General features: G+C 45.3%; 1 protein-coding gene across 1 annotated transcript in view; it reads left to right on the top strand.

Moving 5' to 3' along the window:
* Positions 1–26,892, top strand: part of LOC142249856 (inositol-pentakisphosphate 2-kinase-like) — a 123,993-nt gene that overhangs the window by 85,134 nt on the left and 11,967 nt on the right. Inside the window, exons 6-11 of the mRNA XM_075321793.1 lie at positions 6,305–6,394; positions 11,580–11,638; positions 12,617–12,689; positions 20,544–20,826; positions 22,242–22,392; positions 26,323–26,425. Of these exons, the coding sequence (XP_075177908.1) occupies positions 6,305–6,394; positions 11,580–11,638; positions 12,617–12,689; positions 20,544–20,826; positions 22,242–22,392; positions 26,323–26,425 (759 nt within the window). The remainder of the gene's footprint in view (positions 1–6,304; positions 6,395–11,579; positions 11,639–12,616; positions 12,690–20,543; positions 20,827–22,241; positions 22,393–26,322; positions 26,426–26,892) is intronic.

Here is a 26,892-nt window from a genome sequence, read left to right as displayed (position 1 = left end):
GTATGCTATATGCACTCCATGTACGCTCATTCTGCCAGAGCCAAGCACATACCCACATTGTGATGCCTGTGCTAATATTGTTGTGTCTCAGCCTGGAGCCTCCGCAGGGGTCCCTCCGGCTGCTTCGGCCCCGGTGGCTGAACCCCCGGCTTGGGTAGCATCCTTTTCACAAGCTATTTCCCAGTCTTTTGCCGACTCCATGGGGCAGCTGTCCCGGACACTGCTGACCATGCATCAGCCCCCTTTTCAGGGTGCTTCGGCTCCTCCTAGCTCTGCGGAGCTCCCAGAGCATGTCCCAGGACCCCGTCCCCCTAAACGGAGACGCAGGGACCCTTCTCCTTCCTCTTCTCACGGCTCTGATTCACGTGCCGAGGTACAGGACGAGGAGGACTCGTTTACTGTGGGCTCAGAGGCTACCTCTATGTACCCCATTGACTTGTCTGAGGGTGATGCGGACGTTAGTGCCTTGATTGCGTCCATTAACTCCGTACTGAACCTCAACCCACCAGAGTCTGAGGAACAAGCCTACACCAGTTTACCTCACCTAAGAAAGCTAAAAGTATGTTTTTTTAACCACTCCAGCTTTCAGACCACTGTTACCAAACCCAGGGCCTGTCCTGACAAACGTTTTCCGAAGCGTAGTTCAGATGACCGTTTTCCTTTTCCACCAGAGGTGGTTAAGGAATGGGCTCAGTCCCCAAAGGTAGACCCTCTGGTGTCCAGAATCTCAGCCCGCACAGTCGTAGCTGTGGCTGATGGCACTTCTCTTAAGGATCCCACTGACCGCCAGGTTGACCTTTTGGCCAAGTCTGTATATGAGGCGGCTGGAGCCTCGTTCTCCCCGTCTTTTGCGGCAGTGTGGGCTCTCAAGGCAGTCTCTGCCTCTCTGGAGGAGATACATTCCCTCTCCAGGGACTCTATTCCTGAGATGGATGCCTTAACTTCTCAAGCTTCGGCTTTTGCATCCTACGCCATGTCTGCCATCCTGGAGGCTTCTCACCGCACGGCGGTGGCCTCCGCTAACTCCCTCGCGATCCGCAGGATCTTGTGGCTTCGAGAGTGGAAAGCAGACGCTTCCTCTAAAAAGTACCTTGCGAGTCTCCCTTTTGCTGGGTCCCGGCTGTTTGGGGAACAGCTGGATGACATAATCAAGGAGGCTACTGGCGGGAAGAGTACTTCCTTGCCTCAAACTAAGGCCAGGAAACCTGTCCAGGGCAGGATCCAATCGAGGTTTCGTTCCTTTCGTTCCTCTAACTGGTCATCCTCGAAGCCCTCGACCGCGTCCACTACCGCAGCCAAGGATCGTAAATCGAACTGGCGCGCAAAGCCGCGTCCTCAAAAGACCGGAGGAGCCGCTGCCACTAAGGCAGCCTCCTCTTGACTATCTGGCTGCGCCAGCAACGTCCTTGGTCGGTGGCAGGCTCTCCCACTTTGGAGACGTGTGGTTCCAACACGTCGCCGATCAGTGGGTGCGGGATATCATCTCCCACGGCTACAGGATAGAATTTTCTTCCTGCCCGCCAAACAGATTTTTTCTGTCCACACCCCCTTGCTCCAAGGCCGCCGCCTTCTCTCAGGCTGTGGCATCCCTGCAGGCCAACGGGGTAATTGTTCCGGTTCCCGCCCGGGAACGGTTCAGCGGTTTCTACTCAAACCTCTTTCTAGTCCCCAAGAAGGACGGTTCCTCCCGGCCCATCCTGGATCTCAAGCTTCTCAACAAGCGTGTTCAGGTGCGGCACTTTCGCATGGAATCTCTGAGATCTGTCATTGCCTCAATGACCCAAGGAGATTTTCTGGCATCCATCGACATCAGAGATGCCTATCTGCATGTGCCTATTGCGGTCTCACACCAGCGTTGGCTGCGCTTTGCAATCGGAGAGGAACATTTCCAGTTCGTGGCTCTTCCCTTTGGCTTAGCCACGGCCCCTCGAGTGTTCACCAAGGTCATGGCAGCAGTGGTTGCGGTCCTGCACCTCCAGGGATTGGCAGTGATTCCTTACCTGGACGACCTTCTAGTCAAGGCCTCATCCAGTGTAGACTGCCAGCGGAGTGTCTCTCTCACTGTCGCCACGCTAGTTCAGTTCGGGTGGCTTGTCAACCTGCCCAAGTCCACTCTGACCCCGACCCAGGTACTTCTGTACCTAGGGATGCAATTCGAGACTCTGCCGGCACTTGTCAAGTTGCCCTTAGTCAAACAGCAGTCCCTTCGTCTGGCGGTGCGCTCTCTGCTGAGGCACCGCCGTCATTCCATCAGACACCTCATGCAGGTGCTGGGTCAGATGGTGGCGTCAATGGAAGCGGTTCCCTTTGCCCAGTTCCATCTGCGTCCCTTGCAGCTGGACATTCTCCGCTGTTGGGACAAGCGGATCTCTTCCTTGGACAGGCTGGTGGCTCTGTCATCACAGGCCAGGAACTCCCTTCAGTGGTGGCTTCAGCCCCTCTCCCTGTCACAGGGACGCTCCTTCCTTACTCCGTCCTGGGTGATCCTCACCACGGATGCCAGCCTCTCCGGTTGGGGAGCGGTATTTCTCCATCACCGAGCACAGGGCACTTGGACTCCGTCCGAATCAGCCCTCCCGATCAATGTGCTGGAGATCAGAGCTGTGTTTCTAGCTCTCCTAGACTTTCACCACCTGTTGGCGGGCAAGCACATTCGGGTTCAGTCGGACAACGCGACAGCGGTTGCCTACATCAATCACCAGGGCGGGACTCACAGCCGTCTGGCGATGTTGGAGGTTCAACGAATCCTCCAGTGGACGGAGGACTTCAAGTCCACCATATCTGCAGTCCACATCCCAGGCGTGGAAAACTGGGAGGCCGATTATCTCAGCCGTCAAACCGTGGACGGCGGCGAGTGGGCCCTGCATCCGTCAGTGTTCAGATCGATCTGCCGCAAGTGGGGCACTCCGGAAGTGGATCTAATGGCTTCCCGGCACAACAACAAGGTTCCGGTTTACGTGGCTCGCTCCCACGATCCTCAAGCCTTCGCAGCAGACGCACTGGTTCAAGATTGGTCTCAGTTCCGTCTGGCCTATGTGTTTCCCCCTCTAGCGCTCTTGCCCAGGGTTCTGCGCAAGATCGGAACGGAGGGCCGTCGAGTCATACTCATTGCTCCGGACTGGCCCAGGCGAGCTTGGTACCCAGACCTGCTCCGCCTGTCCGTAGAGGTGCCGTGGCATCTCCCGGACCGCCCAGACCTTCTCTCTCAAGGTCCGTTCTTCCGCCAGAATTCTGCGGCTCTCAGATTGACGGCGTGGCTCTTGAGTCCTGGATCCTGACGGCTTCAGGCATTCCCTCTGAGGTCATCTCCACCATGACTCAGGCTCGGAAGTCTTCCTCGGCCAAGATTTACCACAGGACTTGGAGAATTTTCCTGTCCTGGTGTCGTTCTTCCGGCCATGCTCCTTGGCCGTTCTCCTTGCCGACCAGCCTGTCTTTTCTACAGTCAGGTCTACAGTTAGGTCTGTCCCTCAATTCCCTCAAGGGACAGGTGTCGGCTTTGTCGGTATTGTTCCAGCGGCGTATCGCCCGACTGGCTCAGGTGCGCACCTTCATGCAGGGCGCATCTCACATCATCCCTCCTTACCGGCGGCCCTTGGATCCCTGGGACCTTAATCTGGTCATCACGGCCTTACAGAAACCCCCTTTTGAGCCTCTCAGGGAGGTTCCTTTGTCTAGACTTTCACAGAAAGTTGTCTTTCTAGTAGCCATAACTTCTCTCAGGAGAGTTTCTGATTTGGCTGCGCTTTCTTCGGAATCCCCCTTTTTGGTGTTCCACCAAGACAAGGTGGTTCTTCGTCTGACTCCGGACTTTCTCCCTAAGGTGGTGTCTTCCTTCCACCTTAACCAGGACATTTCATTGCCCTCTCTTTGTCCGGCCCCTGTGCATCGCTTTGAGAAGGCGTTGCACACCTTGGATTTGGTGCGGGCGCTCCGAATCTATGTGTCACGCACCGCCGTTTTTCGGCGGTGCACCTCACTTTTTGTGCTAACCACGGGTCAGCGCAAGGGTCTCTCTGCTTCTAAACCGACCCTGGCTCGTTGGGTTAGGTCGGCTATCGCCGATGCCTACCAGTGTTCTCAGGTGCCTTCCCCACCAGGGATTAAGGCGCACTCGACCAGAGCTGTCGGTGCCTCCTGGGCTTTCAGGCACCAGGCTACGGCTCAGCAGGTGTGTCAGGCTGCCACTTGGTCCAGTCTGCACACTTTTTCGAAGCACTACCAAGTGCATGCTCATGCTTCGGCAGATGCGAGCTTGGGCAGACGCATCCTTCAGGCGGCTGTCGCCCATTTGTGAAGTTAGGTTTTGCCTACTTCTCAGTTTGGTTTATTTCTCACCCATGGACTGCTTTGGAACGTCCCATGGTTTGGGTCTCCCATGGAAGGAACAATAAAGAAAAAGAGAATTTTGTTTACTTACCGTAAATTCTTTTTCTTGTAGTTCCGACATGGGAGACCCAGCACTCTCCCTGTTGCCTGTTGGCAGTTTTTTAGTTCCGTGTGTTTCACCGGCTGTTGTTAGTAGACAGAGTTCTGGTTTTGCCGAGTTTTACTCTATCTCTACTTATGGGTGGATGTCCTCCTTCAGCTTTTGCACTGAACTGGGTAGATTGTCATCCAGGGAGTGTATATAGCCCGGAGGGAGGAGCTACACGTTTGAGTGTAGTACTTTGTGTGTCCTCCGGAGGCGCTAGCTATACACCCATGGTTTGGGTCTCCCATGTCGGAACTACAAAAAAAAGAATTTACGGTAAGTAAACAAAATTCTCTTTTTTCACAGCTCCTGACTGGTTGAGGGGGATCATGTGACACATCACTGCTCTTTTGTTACCATTATGGGTTTTTTATTTTTTAAAACACAAACATCATTACATAGGTTGAAAAAAGACCTAGGTCCATCTAGTTCAACCTTCCTCCACCAGTTCTACATTTTGTCACTAATTTTTAACCAACAATGTTGTGTGTACTGAGGAAATCATCCAGCCCTTTTTTAAAAGCTGTTATAGTATCCGCCATTACTACCTCTTGTGGTAGGGCATTCCACAGTCTGACTGCTCTAACTGTAAAGAACCCTTTCCTATTTAGCTGCCGGAATCGCTTTTCTTCCACTCGCAGTGAATGCCCCCTGGTCCTTAGTATTGTCTTCGGAAGAAATAAGTCATGTGCCAGTCCTTTATATTGACCACACATGTATTTATACATATAAATGAGATCTCCTCTGAGATGTCTTTTTTCTAAGCTAAACATATCTAACATTTTCAACCTGTCATCATATGGGAGGCCTTCCATTCCTTGTAGTAGTCTAGTTGCCCTCATTTGAACTGACTGTCACTTCTGAATGTCCTTTTTAAAATGTGGAGCCCAAAACTGGATCCCGTATTCCAGATGTGGCCTTACAAGTGATTTATAGAGTGGTAATAATATGTTGGGATCACGGGATCTAATCTCTCTTTTTATACACCCTAAAATCTTGTTTGCTTTAGCAGCTGCTGCCTGACATTGAGTGCTGCTGCTCAGCTTATTTGTAATGAGAATACCAAAGTCCTTCTCCTGTTCTGTAGTCCTGAGCTTACCTCCATTTCATATATACGCAGCTATAGGATTACTCCGTCCTAGGTGCATTACTTTACATTTATCAACATTAAATCTCATTTGCAAGTGTCTGCCCATTTAGACATCTTATCCAGATCTTTTTGTAATATTGCACTGTCAAGGTTAGGTTTTAGTATCTTACATAGTTTGGTGTCATCAGCAAAGACTGACACTTTACTAGCAATCCCATACACAGTGTCAATTTTCCATATCCTACATAGTTTGGTGTCGTCAGCACCAAATCGTGAATGATGGTAAATTCTCATTCTCCATTATGGCTTCTGTTGTAATACACTGCAAATTTCCCAGCCCCAAATTTGCATCTTTATAGTAGCATACCCTTACAAAAAATATTTCAAAAATGTGTCATGGAGTATTGCATATGTATCGAAAGCAGCACACACCTATCATGCTACATGAGGAGTACAGCCGGCATGACTGGCATTGCTCCTGTCCAGTATACACGGGAGTGCAGTCACTGCGGGGAGATCTTCCCAGAGGTGTTATGTTCCCGAGATCCGGCTTGGGTGAGCCGGGGTTTGTTGCCCTGAATGGGCTGCATTGTATTCCTGTTCCTGTTTCATCTGTGTCCAGCACCAGGCTCAGCCCCACACACTATTGTTAACTCTTGTTTGCACTGTGTATTGTAAAACGTTTATATACCAAGCCGCCTGCAGATATTCACAATGTTTTCTTTTCTTTTATAATGTAGCCCAAATGTGGATTTATCCCATCTTCAGTCCATATCACAAAGGAGATTAAGAAGAAGGTGTGTCGCTTCTGTATGCACCAGCATCTAAAGGTTCGTAGCATCTGCACTGTGCATAGACAACACCCCAGAGATCTCCCATAGCCCCAGCTACTAATTTTACTGTGAACGCCATTTAGAGCTTGGCAGAGACTTCTAGGTAAATGAGTTTATTTTCATTTCCCTGAATATGTTTTGGCAGAGGAAAGACTATTTCCCTAACAAACAGGACTGGGATCTTGTGACCATTTTGCATTTTAAGTTTCATCTTTTTGATACTTAAAGCTCCTAGAGTAGATAGAATGAGTTTCCAATCAATGACCCTGAGACTTTAGGCGCGCCCCCCCCCACCCCTCCCTCCCCATACATCTTAGGTGCACTTATTTAGCCGACCGCTCTCTCTGTCGCCCTCATGCATGTTTTCAATGGTGAGAGAGGATATAAAAGGATTGCGTGCTGTAATTCAGCAGACTATGCTTTTTTTTTTCCCCTTGACATAATCAGCTGGAGAAAAGTCTGCAAACCCCCAATACACCTTAGATGGTCGGCCACAATCTGTGATTGTGAAGAAATTAATGGCGCTATATAAGTGAGTAAATAAATATTAACCTGTGAGATCTCACAGGTTAATATACAGTATATGTACATTACGAAGACCCCGCCTGTATACATGCTGCTGCTGTCATTACACGGAACCGCCGGCGGCTTACAGTGTATACATGGAACTGAACAATTGAAATCCCTTAAGTGACTACACCTGAATGGGCATTAATGGCGGCTATCTTTTTTTTTTTTTTTTTTTCCCCTTGCTATGGCTCAGAGATTTTGTTTTATGCTGGGAAAAATTGGAATATATCCAATATATAAAGGTGTGTGTGTGTGCGTGTGCTTGTGCGCTAAAGGAATCCGCACTGTCACATTTACAATCACAAAATTTTGCACAGACACCCCATGTGACTCAGGGAACATCATAGACTATGTTTTGACAAGAAAATGTAACCCCGCGCTTTACAGTTACTCTCCAAAAAACATGCCTCCTTTAAAGTAAATGGAGCTGCGAGCTGCTGGCTATTAATAGGAGCTGTGATTTGGTTGCTATAAGAACAAAGGACAGTCCTAGTATAACAAGCTTATGTGTGAGGTAATAAGATGTCGGTGGAGAGGCAGACAGACTGAGAGGCAGGCAGACAGACAGACTGAGAGGCAGGCAGACAGACAGACTGAGAGGCAGGCAGACAGACAGACTGAGAGGCAGGCAGACAGACTGAGAGGCAGGCAGGCAGACAGACTGAGAGGCAGGCAGGCAGACAGACTGAGAGGCAGGCAGACAGACTGAGAGGCAGACACTATCCTGGGCAACACCATACACATACACACACTACAAGAGGAAACATTGTCATAGAGATGTATATATGTGTATGTATATGTGTGTGTGTGTATATATATAATATATATAAATTTTACACAGTACAGACCAAAAGTTTGGACACACCTCATTCAGAGTTTTCTTTATTTTCATGACTGAAAACTGTAGATTCACATTGAAGGCATCAGAACTATGAATTAACACATGTGGAATGAAATACTTAACAAAAAAGTGTGAAACAACTGAAAATATGTCTTATATTCTAGGTTCTTCAAAGTAGCCGCCTTTTGCTTTGATTACTGCTTTCACACTCTTGGCATTCTCTTGATGAGCTTCAAGACGTAGTCACTGGAAATGGTTTTCCAACAGTCTTGATTGAGTTCCCAGAGATGCTTAGCACTTGTTGGCCCTTTTGCCTTCACTCTGCGGTCCAGCTCACCCAAAACTATCTCGATTGGGTTCAGGTCTGGTGACTGTGGAGACCAGGTCATCTGGTGTAGCACCCCATCACTCTCCTTCTTAGTCAAATAGCCCTTACACAGCCTGGAGGTGTGTTTGGGGTGATTGTCCTGTTGAAAAATATATTATGGTCCAACTAAACGCAAACCGGATGGAATAGCATGCCGCTACAAGATGCTGTGGTAGCCATGCTGGTTCAGTATGCCTTCCCCAACAGTGTCACCAGCAAAGCACCCCCACACCGTCACACCTCCATGGATGGAGTCCATCCATTCACCTTTTCTACAAAGACACGGTGGTTGGATCCAAAGATCTCAAATTTGTACTCATCAGACCAAAGCACAGATTTCCACTGGTCTAATGTCCATTCCTTGTGTTCTTTAGCCCAAACAAGTCTCTTCTGCTTGTTGCCTGTCCTTAGCAGTGGTTTCCTAGCAGCTCTTTTACCATGAAGGCCTGCTGCACAAAGTCTCCTCTTAACCCCTTCAGCCCCCGGGCACTTTCCGTTTTTGCGTTTTTGTTTTTTGCTCCCCTTCTTCCGAGAGGCGTAACTTTTTTATTTTTCCATCAATCTTGCCATATGAGGGCTTGTTTTTTGCGGGACGAGTTGTACTTTTAAATGAAACCATAAGTTTTACCATATAGTGTACTGGAAAACAGCAAAAAAATTCCAAGTGTGGAAAAATTGCAAAAAAAGTGGGATTGTACAATAGTTTTTGGGATATTTTATTCACCGTGTTCACTATATGGTAAAACTGATGTGTGGGTATGATGCCTCAGGTCGGTGCGAGTTTGTAGACACCAAACATGTATAGGTTTACTTGTATCTAAGGGGTTAAAAAAAATTCACAAGCTTGTCCAAAAAACGTGGCGCACGTTTTGCGCCATTTTCCAAAACCCGTAGCGTTCTCATTTTTCAGGATCTGAGGCTCAGTGATGGCTTATTTTTTGCGTCTCGACCTGACGTTCTTAACGGTACCATTTTTGCGCAGATGCTACGTTTTGATCGCCTGTTATTGCATTTTGCGCAAAATTTGCGGCGACCAAAAAACGTAATTTTGGCGTCTGGAATTTTTTTGCCGCTACGCCGTTTACTGATCAGATTCATTGATTTTATATTTTGATAGATCGGGCATTTCTGAACGTGGCGATACCAAATATGTGTGTATTTTTTATTTTTTTAACCCTTTAATTTTCAATGGGGTGAAAGGGGGGTGATTTGAACTTTTAGGTTTTTTATTTTTTTTTTTAATTTTTTAAAACTTTTTTTTTTTTTTTACTTTTTTTTATTTATTTTACTAGTCCCCCTAGGGGGCTATTGCGATCAGCAATCCGATCGCTCTGCACTATCTGCAGATCTCAGCTACAGAGCTGAGAACTGCAGATTTGCTGCTTCACTTTCAATGCCGGCTGTATTCCGGCATTGAGAGGAAGTGACTCATGTTAGCTACAGGCGTCATCACATGACCCTGTGCTACCATGGCAACCGCCGAAAGTCACGTGATCATGTCACGTGACTTCCGGTGGGGGCGGGGTAAGTCACTGTCATGGCGGCGCCCATATACATATCGCTGCCAAGACTTTGGCAGCGAAATATAAGGGGTTAATGGCCGCGGGTGGAAGCGATTCCACCCGCGGCTAGCAGGCACACATATCAGCTGTTGATAACAGCTGATATGTGCGCGTCTCGCCGCCGCCTGCCGGCGGCAGGGGGCGGGGCTTACCGGCACACGATCCATGACGTATCTAGTACGTCATGGGTCGTTAAGGGGTTAACAGTTGTTCTAGAGATGTGTGTGCTGCTAGAACTCTGTGTGGCATTGACCTGGTCTCTAATCTGAGCTGCTGTTAACCTGCGATTTCTGAGGCTAGTGACTCGGATAAACTTATCTTCCGCAGCAGAGGTGACTCTTGGTCTTCCTTTCCTGGGGCGGTGCTCATGTGAGCCAGTTTCTTTGTAGCATTGGATGGTTTCTGCCACTGCACTTGGGGACACTTTCAAAGTTTTCCCAATTTTTCGGACTGACTGACCTTCATTTTTTTAAAGTAATGATGGCCACTCGTTTTCCTTTACTCAGCTGCTTTTTTATTGCCATAATACAAATTCTAACAGTCTATTCAGTAGGACAGCTGTGTATCCACCAGACTTCTGCACAACACAGCTGATGGTCCCAACCCCATTTATAAGGCAAGAAATCCCACTTATTGAACCTGACAGGGCACACCTGTGAAGTGAGAACCATTTCCGGTGACTACCTCTTGAAGCTCATCAAGATTTTTTTTCCCACTGTACCTTGGGCATCCATAGGAGTTTCAGTTACAGGGGAAAACAGCCTTGCTGTGATAATCGGGGCGGTTCTGTGCTGGCAGAGACCTAGTGATCATGTAATCGCCAGATCCTACTGAGCCTGTGACCGCACCAATGAGCACTTTCTGTAGTGGGGAATCGGACCTGCTACTGTAATGCGGGCGTCACACGAGACGATCTATCGTGCGATATGTCGTCGGGGTCACTGTTTTCGTTCCGCACATCCGGCATCGTTTGCGATGTCGTTTCGTGTGACACCTACGAGCGTCTCAGGACTAACGCAAATCGGTATCGGTTACACGTCGTTTATTTTTCTTTGCGCCGGTTGTTCATCGTACCTGGGGTAGCACACATCACTCCGTCTGACACCCCGGGAACGATGAACTGCAGCTTACCTGCGGCCGCCGGCAATGCTGAAGGAAGGAGGTGGGCGGGATGTTTACGTCCCGCTCATCTCCGTTCCTCCGCTTCTATTGGCCGGCGACTGTGTGACGTCGCTGTTACGCCGAACGTCCCACCTTCTTCAGGAAGAGGATGTTCGCCGCCCACTGCGACGTCGCTCCGCAGGTAAATTCGTGTGATGGGCGTTTAACGACTTTGTGCGACATGGGCAGCGATATGCCCCTGACGCACAAACGTCGGGGGCGGAGACTATCGCTTGTGCGATCGCACGATAGATCGTATCGTGTGACGCCCGCATAAGATTGCAGATGCTTCACCCTCTCACTACCAGTTTACATTGGTGCTGGATTAATACCCAGCACCAATCACCGTAAATCTTTAGCACTCTATCGTTATCTGGTTAGGGTCTACGTGTTAAGCACATGCAGATCCGGACGTTTTCTCCTCTATTACAAAGCAGGGAATGTGGAGCGCGTCCTGTATATACAAGATAAGAGGTATGAATAATTTGTGACTAACTTAACCTGAACATTAACCTGAGTCTCCCCTGGATCAGTGAGTAAGAGGAATACGACATGGCCACACGGGACGTGAAGTCATCAGAGCAGCACAGTCGTGTTGTCTACACATGGGGCCTCAGCATTGTTTGAGAACATCATAAACTTGTTTTTGATTGTAACAATTTTTTGTCATTTTTTTTGCAGATTGCCAAAGGGAAATGGAAGCGGATTAGCAAATACTGCCCCCTGGATCTTTTTTCTGGGTACGTCTTTATTGCTTTTCACATGCACTTAATTTCTGTGAAACTTAAAAACTAACAGCATCGCAAATGTTAAGGGGGTTATTCCCAAAATGTGATGTTAACCCCTATACTCAAGCTGAAAAATAATTTACTACTGGATCCCCAATCTCAGAATAATGAGGGGGGCCCAGTGGTCAGACCCCTAGTGTACCAGTTAACGATGGCTCAATCTATGGATAGGGGATAACTTAAAGGGAACCTGTCACTAGATTTGGCCCCTATAAACTGCAGTCACAACATGCAGCAAGATAGAGTATGCTGTCCAGAGTCCAGTCAGCCCTTATATATATATAGTATCCTAGAATGCTGTATTTAGGTGCCCAGGCTTCTCTGTGTAACAAAACACACCTTTATAATACTCACTCACCTAGGAGGCGGACCGGTCTGATGGGTGTCGCTGCTCTCTGTCCGGCGCCTCCTCATTTTTGTGCAGATGCCGTCCTCCTACCCAGCTCCATATAGATGATGCGTCTTACGTCATCCACACAGTGTCCTCCTTTGTGCAGCTGTGCATATGCACTTTTCTCTGCCTTGCTGAGGGCAGATCAAGATATTGTAGTGCGCATGCGCAGGTGGTCTTTGGCCTTTCCTCGCACCTGCGTATTTCAGTACTTTGCTCTGCCCTCAGTAGGGTAGACCAAAATGCACATGCGCAGGAGCGCAATGGAGGCCTCTTGTGTGGATGATGTAGGACGCGTCATCCACACGGGGCTGGGAAGGAGGACGGTGATTGCACAAGATGGAGGAGGTGGCGGTCCGAGAGCAGCGATGCCCTGTGGGCCTTGACCGCTCCTCAGGTGAGTATAATAAAAGGTCTTTTTTACGTTATACAGATCAGCTTATGATATGAGCTCGGTAGCGAGTCTGATCCTCCTCCGTCACTGTACGTCATACTGAAGGGTATTATGCCATTATTAAGAATTTTCTTTTTCTTTGTAGCCACAAGCAGAGGATGCATTTTGCCTTGATGAGTTTACTTCAGGAGTCCCAAAATAACTTAAAAATCTTTAAGGTAACAAGTCCATATGTGTCGGTCCTGTGTACAATTGTCAGTCTTTGCTTCCTTTGAATTAAAGGGATTGTCCACTTCTTGAGGGTAATTTTTTTTTTTTTTTGTCACTAAAATGCTTGTATTTTTGGCTCAAAATAACGTTTGTTTCATGAAAAATGCAGCAGCATTCGCCTTGATTAGCCTCTGCGTTGCTCTACAGAAGGAGATGACAGAGAATTGGTTAGTGAGTTTCTTCTGATGATGGCACAACACCTTCTTTTTAACGCCTCTCAGCTGACTTATGACCGGCCACATCCCTTCCCTTACACAGACAAATTTCATTTTTATGCTTTCATGTATTTTTCTCCTTTTCAAGTGCCATTTTTCAGTGTTGATTGACGGCATTTATCTTAATTATACAGAAAAGGGGCTGGGTACCACCTACCAGATTAAAGCAAAGCCATGTACCCAAAAACCATACTTTGACCAACCAACTAGTACATGTAAGGCACCATGCTTTGTAAAATGGTCAGTGTCCAAAAAAGAACCTTGGTTTGTGCAAATACATATCAAAAATGTATTTATAACAGAATGGCGAACGACATATACATTTAAAGTCACCTCAAATCAGACATATATACAAAACACTTCCATCACTTTGATCAGTTGCAGTTAACAACACAATAGGATACCACATATATATCTATATACAGTGTGTCCACCCATATCTGGTCCACCGCCATTAATTTGAGAACAGTGGCAGCTATAGGCATAGAAGTGGTGTCTAGGTATAGCAAAGTAGCCATGCGCTACGCAATGAAACCACCTATAGCGCCACCTGGTGGAAAACAACGGAGTTAGCATTTTTAGCTCGAAAACAGAACGAGATAGAGAAAAAAAGTGAATTGCAAAGTTGTAGGGCATCATCAATTCAGTACAAATCGGCACCTTACATACAGGAATGCTATGATTAGAATGTGTAAAACTCACAAGGCTGTGGACGTGAAGTGATACCTCATGGAGACCTTCCTACAAGTCATTGGGTATGGTGGCTGTGTGGAGTGGCCTCCACGCTCGCCTGACCTGACCCCATTGGACTTCTTTCTGTGAGGTCACATCAAACAGCAGGTGTATGCAACCCCTCCACCAACATTGCTGGACCTACGACGACGTATCCCAGATGCTTGTGCAAACGTGTCACCTACCATATTGCACAACAGGCAGAAAGATACAGTATCCTGTGCAGAGTCCAGATGTGCATTGCAGCTGAAGGTGGCCACTTTGAGCATCAAAGTTACATGAGCGACATATGCATGACCAGCATTCAATGTTTTGTGGGGTCATAGGTTTCATATCATAGCATTTCTGTATGCAAGGTGTCGATTCGTATTGAATTGATGATGCCCTACAAATTTTTAATTCACTTTTTTTCTCTCTCGTTCCTTTTTTGAAATAAACATGCTAACTCTGTTGTTTTCCACCAGGTAGTGCTATAGGTGGTTTCATTGCGTAGCGCATGGCTACTTTACTATACCTAGACACCACTTCTATGCCTATAGCTGCCACCGTTCTCAAGTTAATGACGGTGGATAGGATATGAGTTGACACACTGTATAATATGTATATGCAGGCTGCCACAAATGTGAACAATGAACCTGAACAAAGTATCCCATATGTGCTGTAATACCAATTGAGAAGGGGCCCTGTAACCACACCATTATAAATAGAATCAGGTAAAAACTTGTGGATGGTTGGGCCTGTACAAGCATAGCAACAACCTGAATAGGCAAAAAAAAAACCAAAAAAACCCAACTGAAGCCAAGTGGCTTCACACGTTACCGGAGCCCAGGTAAAGGATCAAGGATGGAAGGGAAGAACCTGAAACTCTAGTCAAGACAGAGATGTTGTCCCTGGTCACGTCTCCTGCAAAGCCACCAACTAAGGAGACCTAGAAAGCCTATCAATCACCTGCCCCAGTCCTACCCCATCCAGGACTGCCAACACAAAAAAGCGGTATCTCCCCGTTGCCTGGGAAAAGTCTAGGTTATCAAAAAGAGGGATCATATGACCCAGTCTGAGAAAGCTTGCATTTTTTTAAGAGTCTATACCTGAACAACAAAAGGGCCAGGGTAAGAGGTGCCAAACTCAGAGGTAGATGTCCTGTAGTTCATTGGGATCCATAATAGTTGTTTAAGGAGTAACGGGGATAAAGGTTTCTCAATAATTACCCATTGTTTTAGTTTCATTGAATCACCAGTCCAGAAATCTAGATAGGAGAACACTAATATTTTTCAAAATTCAGAAGACCAGCTCAAACATTTCGTCTTAGATCTAGACAAGATTTCGAATCTGAGCCGTGATCTACATGTTCCTCAAAGAAATGTATTGAGCGCTTTCAAAAAAGATGCAGAAAACGTGGTAGGATATCCATCTTTATGGAGTTTATTCTCCTGAGCCAAGAAAGCGGAGCACAACCTTCTCTCTTTCAGTCCAAGTTAAAGTTAGTTACTGCACCGAATTGTTGGAACACATGAATTATTAGTGGGATAGAAATGTTGGGGTTTCAGAAGTATACAAGTAAGTCATCAGCTTCAAGAGCGAATTTAAAATGGTTTTGGTCTATTTTGAACCCAACAATATCAGGGGACTTTTCTAAGGACTATTTCTAGGTGTTCCATTGCGATTACGTATAATAGCGGTGAGAGGGGACACCCCTGCCTTGTCCCATTAGCGATTTTGAGAGGGGTGGAGAGCATATTAACACAAATTCACGCTGTAGGGTTTTGCTGTAGAACATTCTTCCCATCATTCCTTCTTTGATGCCTAGCTGTCTCAAGGAAGAACAGAGAAATGTCCAGTTAATGCGATCGAATGTTTTGTCCGCGTTAATTGAGAGAAGTTATATAAGAAGTAAAGTCTTATTGGTAGTGTGCCTCGCTTCTCTATATTGGATAATTCCCGTCTGATCAGTATGAATAGAACCGGGCAACAGGGACCTAATCTGTTGGCTATAAGTTTTGCAAAGACTTTGACGTCGACTTTAATTAGCGAGATGGGACGGTGGTTGGAGGATAAGAAGAGATCTTTCCCAGGTTTGGGAATGACTGTGATAATAGTCTTGAGTGTTTGGATGGCAAAGGGAGAATCTTCCAAAATAGATTTTGGTCTTGAATGGTGTCAGTCAAAAACAATTTGTAAAAATTTGCCGAGAACCCGTCAGGTTACCATTTTATACTGCCTTTATAGTCCCAAGGGTTTCTTGTTCTGAAAACTGCTTATCCAACAATAAAGACTCTTCCTGAGAAAGAGGGGGAAGGGGAGTTCTGGCAATATTGGTCTTTTTGCCAGAAAATCTGTCGGGGACATGTCTGCCAACGGGCCTGAAAGATTATAAAGAGAACGATAGTAATCCTGAAAGTCATCCGTAATTTCCTTAGGTCCGTGAATGGAGTTTCCTAGTGGAGATTTGATTGTGGGGATAAATGTTGAGGGTGAGCCGTGGTTTAGAAATGTTGCCAGGGCGCTTCCCGGTTTATTAGAGAGCCCCTAGAGAAATTTTTGAGGTCGGGCTGACAGAGTCAAACAGGGATCTCCGATCCACTCTGGCATTTAATACGTTTTCTTGAATTTAAGGATTCTGGATTTGTTTATGATCTATTTCTAATCGATAAATGTCAGTCAATAATCTCTCGGTATTGCCAGCTCTGTGTTTTAATTCTGGAACCTTCCTAGATGAGCATGCCTCTTATGACCCCTTTAAGGGCCTCCCACTGGAATGGCAAGGGGGAAGGGTTCTTTTGGTAGAAATGAAGAAAATCTGATCGCTGCCTGGTAGGTGATATCTTTGAGTAAAGCTGGATTTGGCGACCATAGCCAGTCTACCGAGGTTGAGCCTTGAAGGGTTAGGGAGAAAAAAATGGGGTATGGTCAGACCACACCATGGAGTTAATATGAGAAACCGGGACTAATGAGAAAAAGGTTTTTTCTGCTGGACTGACCCTAGGATGTGTCAATTGCCCGATCCAATACCTCATCCCCTCCGGGAATCAAGGAACCTTCGCCAAAGGTAGCAATAAGGGTTGGATAGATCTTGCAGGTATATGTGTTCCTGATTTGGGTGATTAAAAATTAGCAATAGTGAACACTTGATTGTACAGACGGATCTTAATAAAAATATACCCATTTTTGGTAAGATTTAGAAGTGATTACCTGCACTAGTAATTTGTGAAATGCAATGCTGCCACCCTTTGACTTGGGCTAGGTTCACGCTTGCGTTAACTACCTTCAATCGCAATCCGCCCTTTTGGAAAACCGCAGAATCAGTTAATGGATTCTGCTGTTTCCCATAGACTTGTATGGATGACGGATTGTGATAGAAGTACCTGCGTTGCTTCCGCTGGCCAACGCTGCGTTGCTTCCGCCGGGCGGAAGGAACGCAGCATGTAACGTTTTTTGAGCGGCGGAATCCTTTATTTTTTTCACTGCACATGCTCATCTTTTTTTTCTTTTTTTTAATCACAGAAACTTTATTTTGTCTCTCGGTGGCCGAACGATCGGCTTTGAGAGCGCTGAGCTGAGCGCCCGGCAACCGGCTTTTGAGAGCGCTGAGCGCCCGGCATCCGGCTTTTGAGAGCGCTGAGCTGAGCGCCCGGCAGCCGGCTTTTGAGAGCGCTGAGCTGAGCGCCCGGCAGCCGGCTTTTGAGAGCGCTCAGCTGAGCGCGGCAGCCAGGTGATCAGCTGATCGTTCACAATAGTCTGCTGCCGGTAAAACTGTAAAGCAGAAAAAAAATTTTTAAAAAAAGCTTTCCGTTGTTTTGTACGATCCGTTGCATTTGTCACACAACTCAGTGCAACGGATGCCGTTCAACGCAATTGTGAAACTAGCCTTAAGAGTCTGGATTGGTGCTATGAAACAAACAGCCGTATTATCTATACTTAAGTGCAGGTATGTGGTCCGCTCTAAGGTGTGTTTCTTGAAGCATAAGAATATGTATAAGCTTTTTCTGCATGTGGTATAAAACCTGATCTCTTCTCAGGGAGGGAAAAATGTTCAAGGAGCAAAGGTTCAAAGATGCCTTCTAACAATGAATATATCTGTCTCGCCTGGGGGGTAGAAAGGGAAACGTGAGGTGACGGGGGGGGGGGGGGGGGAGATGTTGTTGAGAGGAAAGCTGAACAATTGGTAAAACCTGATGAAAAAAAGCAAGAAATTAAGACGTGAAAGAACAAAAAAGAACAAAAAGCCAAAGGACTTTACGATCAGAGAAAACTGTAATTTTGTGTACAATGAACACACCCTAGCTTGAGGGGTAACTGGTACTATGACACCACCTAGCCTGCTAAGCCTATGCCTCACGATTGTCTGTAGGGTGTTTATAGGAAAGAGAAAAAGACAGTTATAATAATTCATGGGGTCGACAGGTCCCAACACATATGATATTCCATTAGTCAACTTAATACTATTGTTATAAAACTCTTAGTTGTTGAGAGAAAAGTATATCAGGGCGTAGATACTTGATCATAACAGTCAATCAACACCACTGTTTGAAAATGTTAGGTATGATGTGGAACAATTTTGAAAGGAGATGAAGTCTGGATATATGGACCCTGACCTTAGTGTGTAGACCCATATCTTGGTAGCCAAACGTAGGTAAATCAGTCCCCACTACGAAAGATGCCACCATCACTCAAGTGTCTCTCTGATGTAAACAAGTACCAAGAAATAGAATATGGGAGCGTCCAGAGGAACTTTAGAAGGGCTTTGGGATCTTTGTTTCCTGGCTGTTCGTTCACCGTAGGCAGATGTTCCCTCTCAACGTGTTCCTTTCTGTTGAAAAGGTGCTATGAGGGGCCACTCTGATATTGAGATTGCAGGTAGCTCCAAGGCTGAAGAAAACTCTGGGAGGTCAGATGGCGAGCGCAGTCTAATTAGAATGGAACCTTTTCGTACTTGAAGTTGAAACTGGTATTCCTAAGAATATGAAATATTCCTCTCATGGAGGGTCTGAAGTAGTGGTCTCAGAGCTCTCTTTTTATCTAGTATTGTGCGTGAGAGATCTATGAGAATGTATAACGGACTCACATCAAAGTCAAGGATGCCTTTTTCCAACGCCGTCCTCATAATGGCCTCCTTAAGTTGAAAAAAGTGGATCCTACAGATAACATCCCATGACCTTGCTGGATCCAGGCTTTTGGGGCCAAGTGTTTGGTGGACTCTGTTCATTTCAATTAGGGTACTAGCGGGACGTTCTAGTAATATGTCTTGCAGAGTTGGCACTAGGTCCTCTATCTTGATTGTCTCCGGTAGGCTGCAAAGTCTGATATTTCTCTTTTTCTTGTTCTCAGCGTTGTTCACCATGTCAAACAGTAATGGAATAGGGTGAGAGTCCTGGTCAATTGTTTCCTTTTTCACCTTTTGCTGTGGATATAGGTCCAGGGTGGAAGACTCCAGAGCCTGTAGAGTATTATTGATTAGGCTTATGTCCTAATTGAGAGAGCATATCTCTGTTTTGCAGCCTGCCTCTAAGCGGGTAATATAGCCTTCAATATCAGATTTCGTGGGGATGGCTTTGATTTACAAACTGAGGTCGGACATGTCGTGCCCAGGTCTTGTTAGGGCTGGGGTCCCCCTGCTAACACGGAACTGTAAAGGCCCACTTATACTGTGAGCTCAGGCCCTGTGAAGGAATGGGAGGAGGGAGACGTTATCATGGCCACCTCATAGACCTCACGTATGTCCTCTGTAACCACCACATTCATTTCTGAGGGGGACCCAGTAGGAGATAGTGATGATGCAGAGTGCTGTGTGTGACTTAACAGTTTGCAGCAGTCAATTACTCTTCTCTTGCCACACTGCAGGAGGGGATGGGGAAGATCGCTCCATGTATTTGTCTCCAGCTCCCATCGCGTCCGCCATGACATAACACATGGCTAGCTCGGGGAGTGCCTTTCCCGGGGATAAGCTCGGGGCGCTCCGTGCCCTGCAAAGAACCGCCAGGCCACCTTGCTGGTGAGTCTCGACCAGACTCCGCCGCAGGGGAGGAGGGAGTGTGTGCCTTATGCCGGGTGCAACGAAAATTCTCAGCGCCAGAAATGTGAGGGCAGGAGGAGCACCTGGGAGAGGGCGCAAGGTATCTAGTGATATCCGATTTTGTGCAGCACTGGGGGACACCGGAGGGTACCCGAGACCATAGGCCAGTTTTCCCCTTCATTTTGTTAACGTGGGTAGCCAGTGAAAGCTGCTGGATGGCGGCAGGACAGCGGACCTCTCACTGCAGGCGCAATGTTCAGGTCACGTCCTACATTTCCTTATTTTAATGAGGGGGAGGGGAATGGTGCGGCTTTGCAATTTTATATTTTTATAATTTTTTTTTATGTTTCAGTGTCAGACCACTTTAAAGATGTTTAACTTCGGAGGATGACCAAATTGGCGGTGACTGGGGCCTTTAGCAGACCCCTGGTTGTCAAAGTAACCCATCGTCGCCTTGCAATTGCATTCTAGAGCGACATCCGAGATTGTCAGCAGCGTTTTAAACAGTTAACCGTGGTCCAAGCTCTTCTCCGACCATGGCTGTTAGACAGATGCCTCTCTGTGGGTGGAGGGAATTCTGTTCCTGAGCCCTCGCCACACATTGGGACCCCTGCAATCATGTATGTGTACATTATATTGCATGGTGAGCCTGTAAAAGCAAAGTGGTGCATCATTTTTAACAAAAGCAATTTGAAATTTTTATTTATTTTATTTTAGCCTTGAATACAAGCATTTAAGTTAAAAAAAAAAAAAAAAAAATTAAATTTACCATGGATGTGGGCATTCCCTTTAAAAAATAAATAATGATGTGAGAATTGTAAACAGCTTGTTTTGTTTTCTTAAAGAATGGAGAATTGATCTACGGCTGCCGTGATGACCAGGAGTACCTCTCTGATCTGAATGAGCTCGCTCGCCAGCTGAAGCCATTTTTCTTTCCTGCAAATGGATTGGTTGGTGGATCTCAATGCACGAAAAATGTCCTGAAAGAACTGATCCACGTTCTGACCTCCACGCTGCTCAGCGCCAGCCCAGACACTGGGAGAGCGGGGAACATGAAACCTATCCCAGTGTCACAGGGAAGGAATTACTGCGAGGCTGGGCACCTCTGCACCGAGTATCTGAGAAGTGGTAAGATGGTGCTATGGTTGCACTCTCAGAAATGGTGTGAAATATCACATATCTTGCAGACTTGTATGTGTGCTATGGGCTCCTGTATCTTTCCAGCAGTGAGAGGTTATCTGCATTTCTCAGACATTGCACAGAAATAACTGTTGTAGCCGAGATGTTTAGTCCCACGAACAGGAAACGTGCGGGAGATTGTCCACATTGCAACCTGTTTAACCCTTTCCCTGCATAGCCAATTTTTGTTTATTGTCCCACTTTTTTTTTTTTTTTTTTCTCAACCCTCTTTTAAGTCATCTGTATGGACATGCAGGACATAGAAAATGTAATACAATGATACCCTTATATCTTTGATCCAATGTCTTATTCCAGAGTAATTTCACATTTTTATTATATGTAAATGAGCTGTTAAGATCTATATGCCGAACATAGATCTCCCTGAGAATCTGCCTCCAGAGCTTATTATAAATGAAAGGGGGTGTTACCTGTGTGAGACGTGTAATGGCTGACAGTCTGATCTCACTACAGAGCAGTGTGTGATTATCACTAACACACTACAGCAGAGCTGAGCTTTGTCTCATTACAAATACATCTACAGCAACAGTTCTCCTGTCAGATTTGTAATCAGGCACAGCTCTGCAGCAGAACTGGCAGCACTATTCTTTAGCTTCCATTTCTCACAGGCAGCCAATGGGGGAGTGGCGGTATAGCCGAGGTGGCGGTATAGCCGAGGTGGCTGGCAGTATAGCAGAGCTGGCAGCCCTAAGAGATGACTAGCTGCAGGTGTTTGTAATGAGACAAAACTCAGTTCTACTTAACTGTGCTAGTTATAATCTGCCACAGCTCTGCAGAAATATCAGGAGAGCAGACTATCGGTCATTACATGTCTCACACTGGTAACACCCCTTTTCTTGTAACATTAGCTCTGGAGACAGATTCTCAGGGGGATGTATGTCCGGCTCATAGATCTTAACAACTCATTTACATATTAAGAAAAATGTGGATTTCTCTAGAATAAGACATTGGATCACAGATATCACAATATCATTTTATTCAGCTTCCTGTGACACTCATGCCCATATAGATAACTTAGGTGGGTTGATGCTACTGATGGATTCCCTTTAAGAAAGGCAGATTAAAGCTTTGATTACTTTCATGAGCACCTCAGTCACGAGGGTTTTGACAAGGAACCTTCTTTTTTTTTAATAATTTTCACAGGGTTGTGTTCCAGCTCAGCTCTTTTTTAGCAACTTGGAGAATCTAAAAATGCATGGAATTAGCTAGGTGTGACCTAAGGCTATAGAGTCCGGTTACTATAAGTTGTAGCCACCTGGGCCCAGGACAATGCACGGTCCATTGTCTTGGCCAGTCAAGTGTTTTTCTGTGCCGTGAGACCATGTATCGTTTTTCTTTTTTGGCAGGTAAACACAAGATGGAGAGCACGGGATTGCCTAAAGGATGTATTCTATACAAGATGCTTCAGGCTCAGATGCTGGACATGCTTGACATAGAAGGACTGCACCCTTTGTATAAGAGGGTTGAAAAGTATCTGGAGGAGTGCCCTGAGGAGAGGTAAGCTGGCGGCGCAAGACTCGAAGGTCCCAAGTCATTTGTGTTGGGGTTGTCACATTTTGGAAGGTAAAGGTGAATTGACCAATTATGGTGCATTTAGATGTTTGATAGAGCCTAAATGCGTTTTGCAGGTCACAAAATGTACAATGAAACTGTCGTGAGACCTTACAAGGGTTAAATGGGCCGGTCCCGGCTCAACCTTTTCATGCTGCTTCCAGTATTTGTGTCCTCAGGAGAGGGCGTCTTTGAGAATCCTCCAGCTCCGGCTTGTGTGTTGTCACAATAGCTTTCAGAGGATTACCCTACATTTTTCCCAGAACAAAGCGGCACAGTTTGCCTTGTCTGTGCTGCCGCACCCATTAGAGTTTGGATGAGAGACGAGAGTGTTTATAGCAGAGACATGGGTGTGGGACTTCTCCCAATATAGCCCAGCAGGAAAAATCAGTGTGATCCAGGAAAGAGCAGTGACCCTGAAATAACAGATGTGACTGTATTATTTTATGTATCGTATATCCACTTCACTATTCAATCTCCAGGCCTGATGGATATCTACAGTGCCTTGCAAAAGTATTCCACTCCCTTGAATTTTTCAACCTTTTCCCACATTTCAGGCTTTAAAGATAAAAATTTTAATGTTATGGTGAAGAATCAACAAGTGGGACACAGTTGTGAAGTTGAACGAAATTTATTGCTTATTTTGAACTTTAAAAAAAAAAAACAAAAAAAACCCCTGAAAATTGGGGTGTGCAATATTATTCGGCCCCTTTACTTTCAGTGCAGCAAACTCACTCCAGGAGTTCATTGAGGATCTCTGAATGATCCAATGTTGTCTTAAATGACTGATGATGATAAATATAATCCCCCTGTGTGTAATGAAGTCTCCGTATAAATGCACCTGCTCTGTGATAGCCTCAGTGTTCTGTATAAAGCACAGAGAGCATCATGAAGACCAAGGAACACAACAGGCAGGTCCGTGATACTGTTGTGGAGAAGTTTAAAGTCGGATTTGGTTACAAAAAGATTTTCCAAAACTTTAAACATCCCAAGAAGCACTGTGCAAGCGATCATATTGAAATGGAAAGAGTATCATACTACTGCAAATCTACCAAGACCCGGCCGTCCAGCCAAACTTTCATCTCAAACAAGGAGAAGACTGATCAGAGATGCAGCCAAGAGGCCCATGACCACTCTGGAAGAACTGCAGAGATCTACAGCTGAGGTGGGAGAATCTGTCCATAGGACAACAATCAGTCGTACACTGCAACAAATCTGGCCTTTATGGAAGAGTGGCAAGAAGAAAGCCATTTCTCAAAGATATCCATAAAAAGTGTAATTTAAAGTTTGCCACAAGCCACCTGGGAGACACCAAACGTGGAAGAAGGTGCTCTGGTCAGATGAAACCAAAACAGAACTATTTGGGTACAATGTCAAACGATATGTTTGGTGTAAAAGTAACACAGCTCATCACCCTGAACACACCATCCCCACTGTCAAACATGGTAGTGGCAAGATCATGGTTTGGGCCTGCTTTTCTTCAGCAGGGACAGGGAAGATGGTTAAAATTGATGGGAAGATGGATGGAACCAAATACAGGACCATTTTTGAAGATACCTGTTGGAGTTTGCAAAAGACCTGAGACTGGGATGGAGATTTGTCTTCCAGGACAATGATCCCAAACATAAAGCAAAATCTACAATGGAATGGTTCACAAATAAACGTATCCAGATTCTCGATTGGATTCAGGTCTGGACTGTGACTTGGCCATTCTAACATAGTTACATATAGTTACATAGTTACTAAGGTTGAAAAAAGACCTAGGTCCATCTAGTTCAACCTTCCTCCACCAGTTCTACATTTGGTCACAAAGTCAGTACACATAACATTGTTGGTTATAAATGACTTTGTGACCAAATGTAGAACTGGTGGAGGAAGGTTGAACTAGATGGACCTAGGTCTTTATTCAACCTTAGTTACATATAGTTGAATAGTTACTATGTTAGAATGGCCAAGTCACAGTCCAGACCTGAATCCAATCGAGAATCTGTGGAAAGAGCTGAAAACTGCTGCTCACAAACGCCTCCATCCAACCTCACTCAGCTCCAGCTGTTTACAAAGGAAGAATGGGCAAGAATTTCAGTCTCTCCATGTGCAAAACTGATAGACACATACCCCAAGCGACTTGCAGCTGTAATCGCAGCAAAAGGTGGAGCTACAAAGTATTAACTTAAAGGGGATGAATAATATTGCACGCCCCAATTTTCAGTTATTTTAAACTTTTTAAAAAAAATAAATAAGCAATAAACTTGCACTAGTTTAGACAAATATGGTCCTGTATTTGGGTTTTTCTATTTTTTTTTCAGTGATTTAATTTTAAAATCACAAATTAATGTTCACAGTTTATTTTGGACCTATGAAATCTCCAGTTCTGCAGTTCACCACTAGATGGCAGAGCTGCACGGGTTTCTGAATGGTTTATTACAGGTTCTTATCTACATACAAAAATTGAGCGCAGTATAGAAAAATGTAAAGATTGTAGACTTTCAGGAATATTTGGGTAGACAATGTTCACACTTCTAAAGCGCCAGTAACAAAATGTGCAATTACTATTGCACACATTTAGCCCCTTGGCTAAAACCTGAAAACAAATTCCCTTTAACACTAATTAATTAATCTAAGAGCAGCATGATGTAGGGGCAGAGACCCTGATTCCAGTGCTATCACTTACAGGGCAGTGTTTTATCAGCAGGGGAGTCATTACAAGACTACCTGCCTGGTGCGTCCCCTTGTCAACTGCTATGTAACCCCCCCCCCCCCTCAACACCGATTGGCAGCTCTGTGTACACTGTACATTGACAGCTGCTAATCCGTGGTGTGGGCGGGGTTATTCAGGGCTCTGCATTCTGACCATTGGTTGGTCTGCGGTAGAAAAAAAAACCATTGTTTTAAATTGATAGCATGCAGATCAGCAAGTGACATATTACTGGAATATTGCACTTTATCTGTCAGATTACATAGAAAAACCCTCCTGACAGATTGTGATATTATAATATAGAAGTATTTATTAATATAAATATCATAAAAATTAATACAAATACATATTATATTAATATTAGTCATATATTCTGATGTCTTCTATGAATATAGTTCAGAGTAATATTTTATTAAGAGTGTATTGCTGATCATGTGTATACCGTATATGATAATGCGAGTTAAGAGGCTTCATACTGACAATGGATGTCCAGGAACATTGGAGGACATTCTCCAATGCAATCATTACTGAACTTGATGCCCAGCGCATATATCAGCGAGTGCTCTCTGCTGTGCCTCTGAGGTCTTCTCCATGTGACTGCACATTACATATGTTATCATTGTTTATAGATGAGCAGTGATACATATGAGGCTACAAATGATTAAAGGGAATCTGTCAGGTGATTTTGTAGTACAATACTAATGTTATCTTTAAATAGGGATTAAAGCGACCTTTCAGGATCAGTAACTTTTATAGCTCTCCCTCATCCTGTTATCTTGTTGTATGCTCCATAGAATTCAGTGTGATGTAGTAACTAATCAAGCATATGTAAATACAAACTGCATTTGTCCTCCTCCCTCCTCCTACCTGTGTCAGTGCTGGCATCAGTGATAGTAAATCTAAAGTGCCCCTGAGCTGCCCCCACCCATACTCACTCCCACTTCTCAGCAGTCATAGTGAATGCACTGAGATGTGGGAGGGGGAGCAATGAATGTCAGGATAAGGTAGAGAAATAAAACTTACTGATCCTGAAAGGTCTCCTTAAGCCCTATTTTAAAGATAACCTTAGTATTCTACTACAAAATCACTTGACAGATTAACTTTAATGTACTAATTTTCCCTGTATTGGTCATAGTGGCTATAGTAACGGTAACATTCTTTTTTTTTTTTCTTTTTTCCAGAAGTACTCTGCTCTTGGATGGACCTTATGATGAAACCTTCTTTGAGAGGCTAAAGGATCTGTCACTGGAAGATGATGGTAGCGTGGAGTATGCAGTAACTAAGGTAAGTACTAGCCTCACTAATATATCGGTTTTCCGACTTTTGGTTAAAGGGAGATATGAGCAGAAATAAGGAAAAACACATTACTTACCTGATAAAAACCACTGGTATTCTAACTCTGCTGCTTCCGATGGTCTGTTCTGCAGACATAACCCCTGATTATCCACAGGTATTATGTTATCATTACCAATCGCTAGCTATGATTGGGTTCTGTGCCCAGAACTACTATTAGCAATGCCAGCCCCAGATGAAGCGATAAATACATGTGAAACATGCATTGTGTGAGAATACCTATTTCACATTAGGACATCTTGTGGTAATGTTACTGCCTTATATTGCTTGATGTTTGCTATATCCAACATCTCTGTTGTACTAGGGACACTCCTATGCCATTACTGGTAGGTGACTTGTCCTAGTCAGCTTCCAGGCCATTTACTATTCCTTTGTCTTGCTTCACTGCAGGGCTCCTG

This window comes from Anomaloglossus baeobatrachus, chromosome 8, assembly GCF_048569485.1.
Source record: "Anomaloglossus baeobatrachus isolate aAnoBae1 chromosome 8, aAnoBae1.hap1, whole genome shotgun sequence".
NCBI classification, from domain to species: domain Eukaryota; kingdom Metazoa; phylum Chordata; class Amphibia; order Anura; family Aromobatidae; genus Anomaloglossus; species Anomaloglossus baeobatrachus.
The sequence above is the reverse complement of the archived record's forward strand: the minus strand, read 5'-3'. Positions and strand labels throughout refer to the sequence as shown.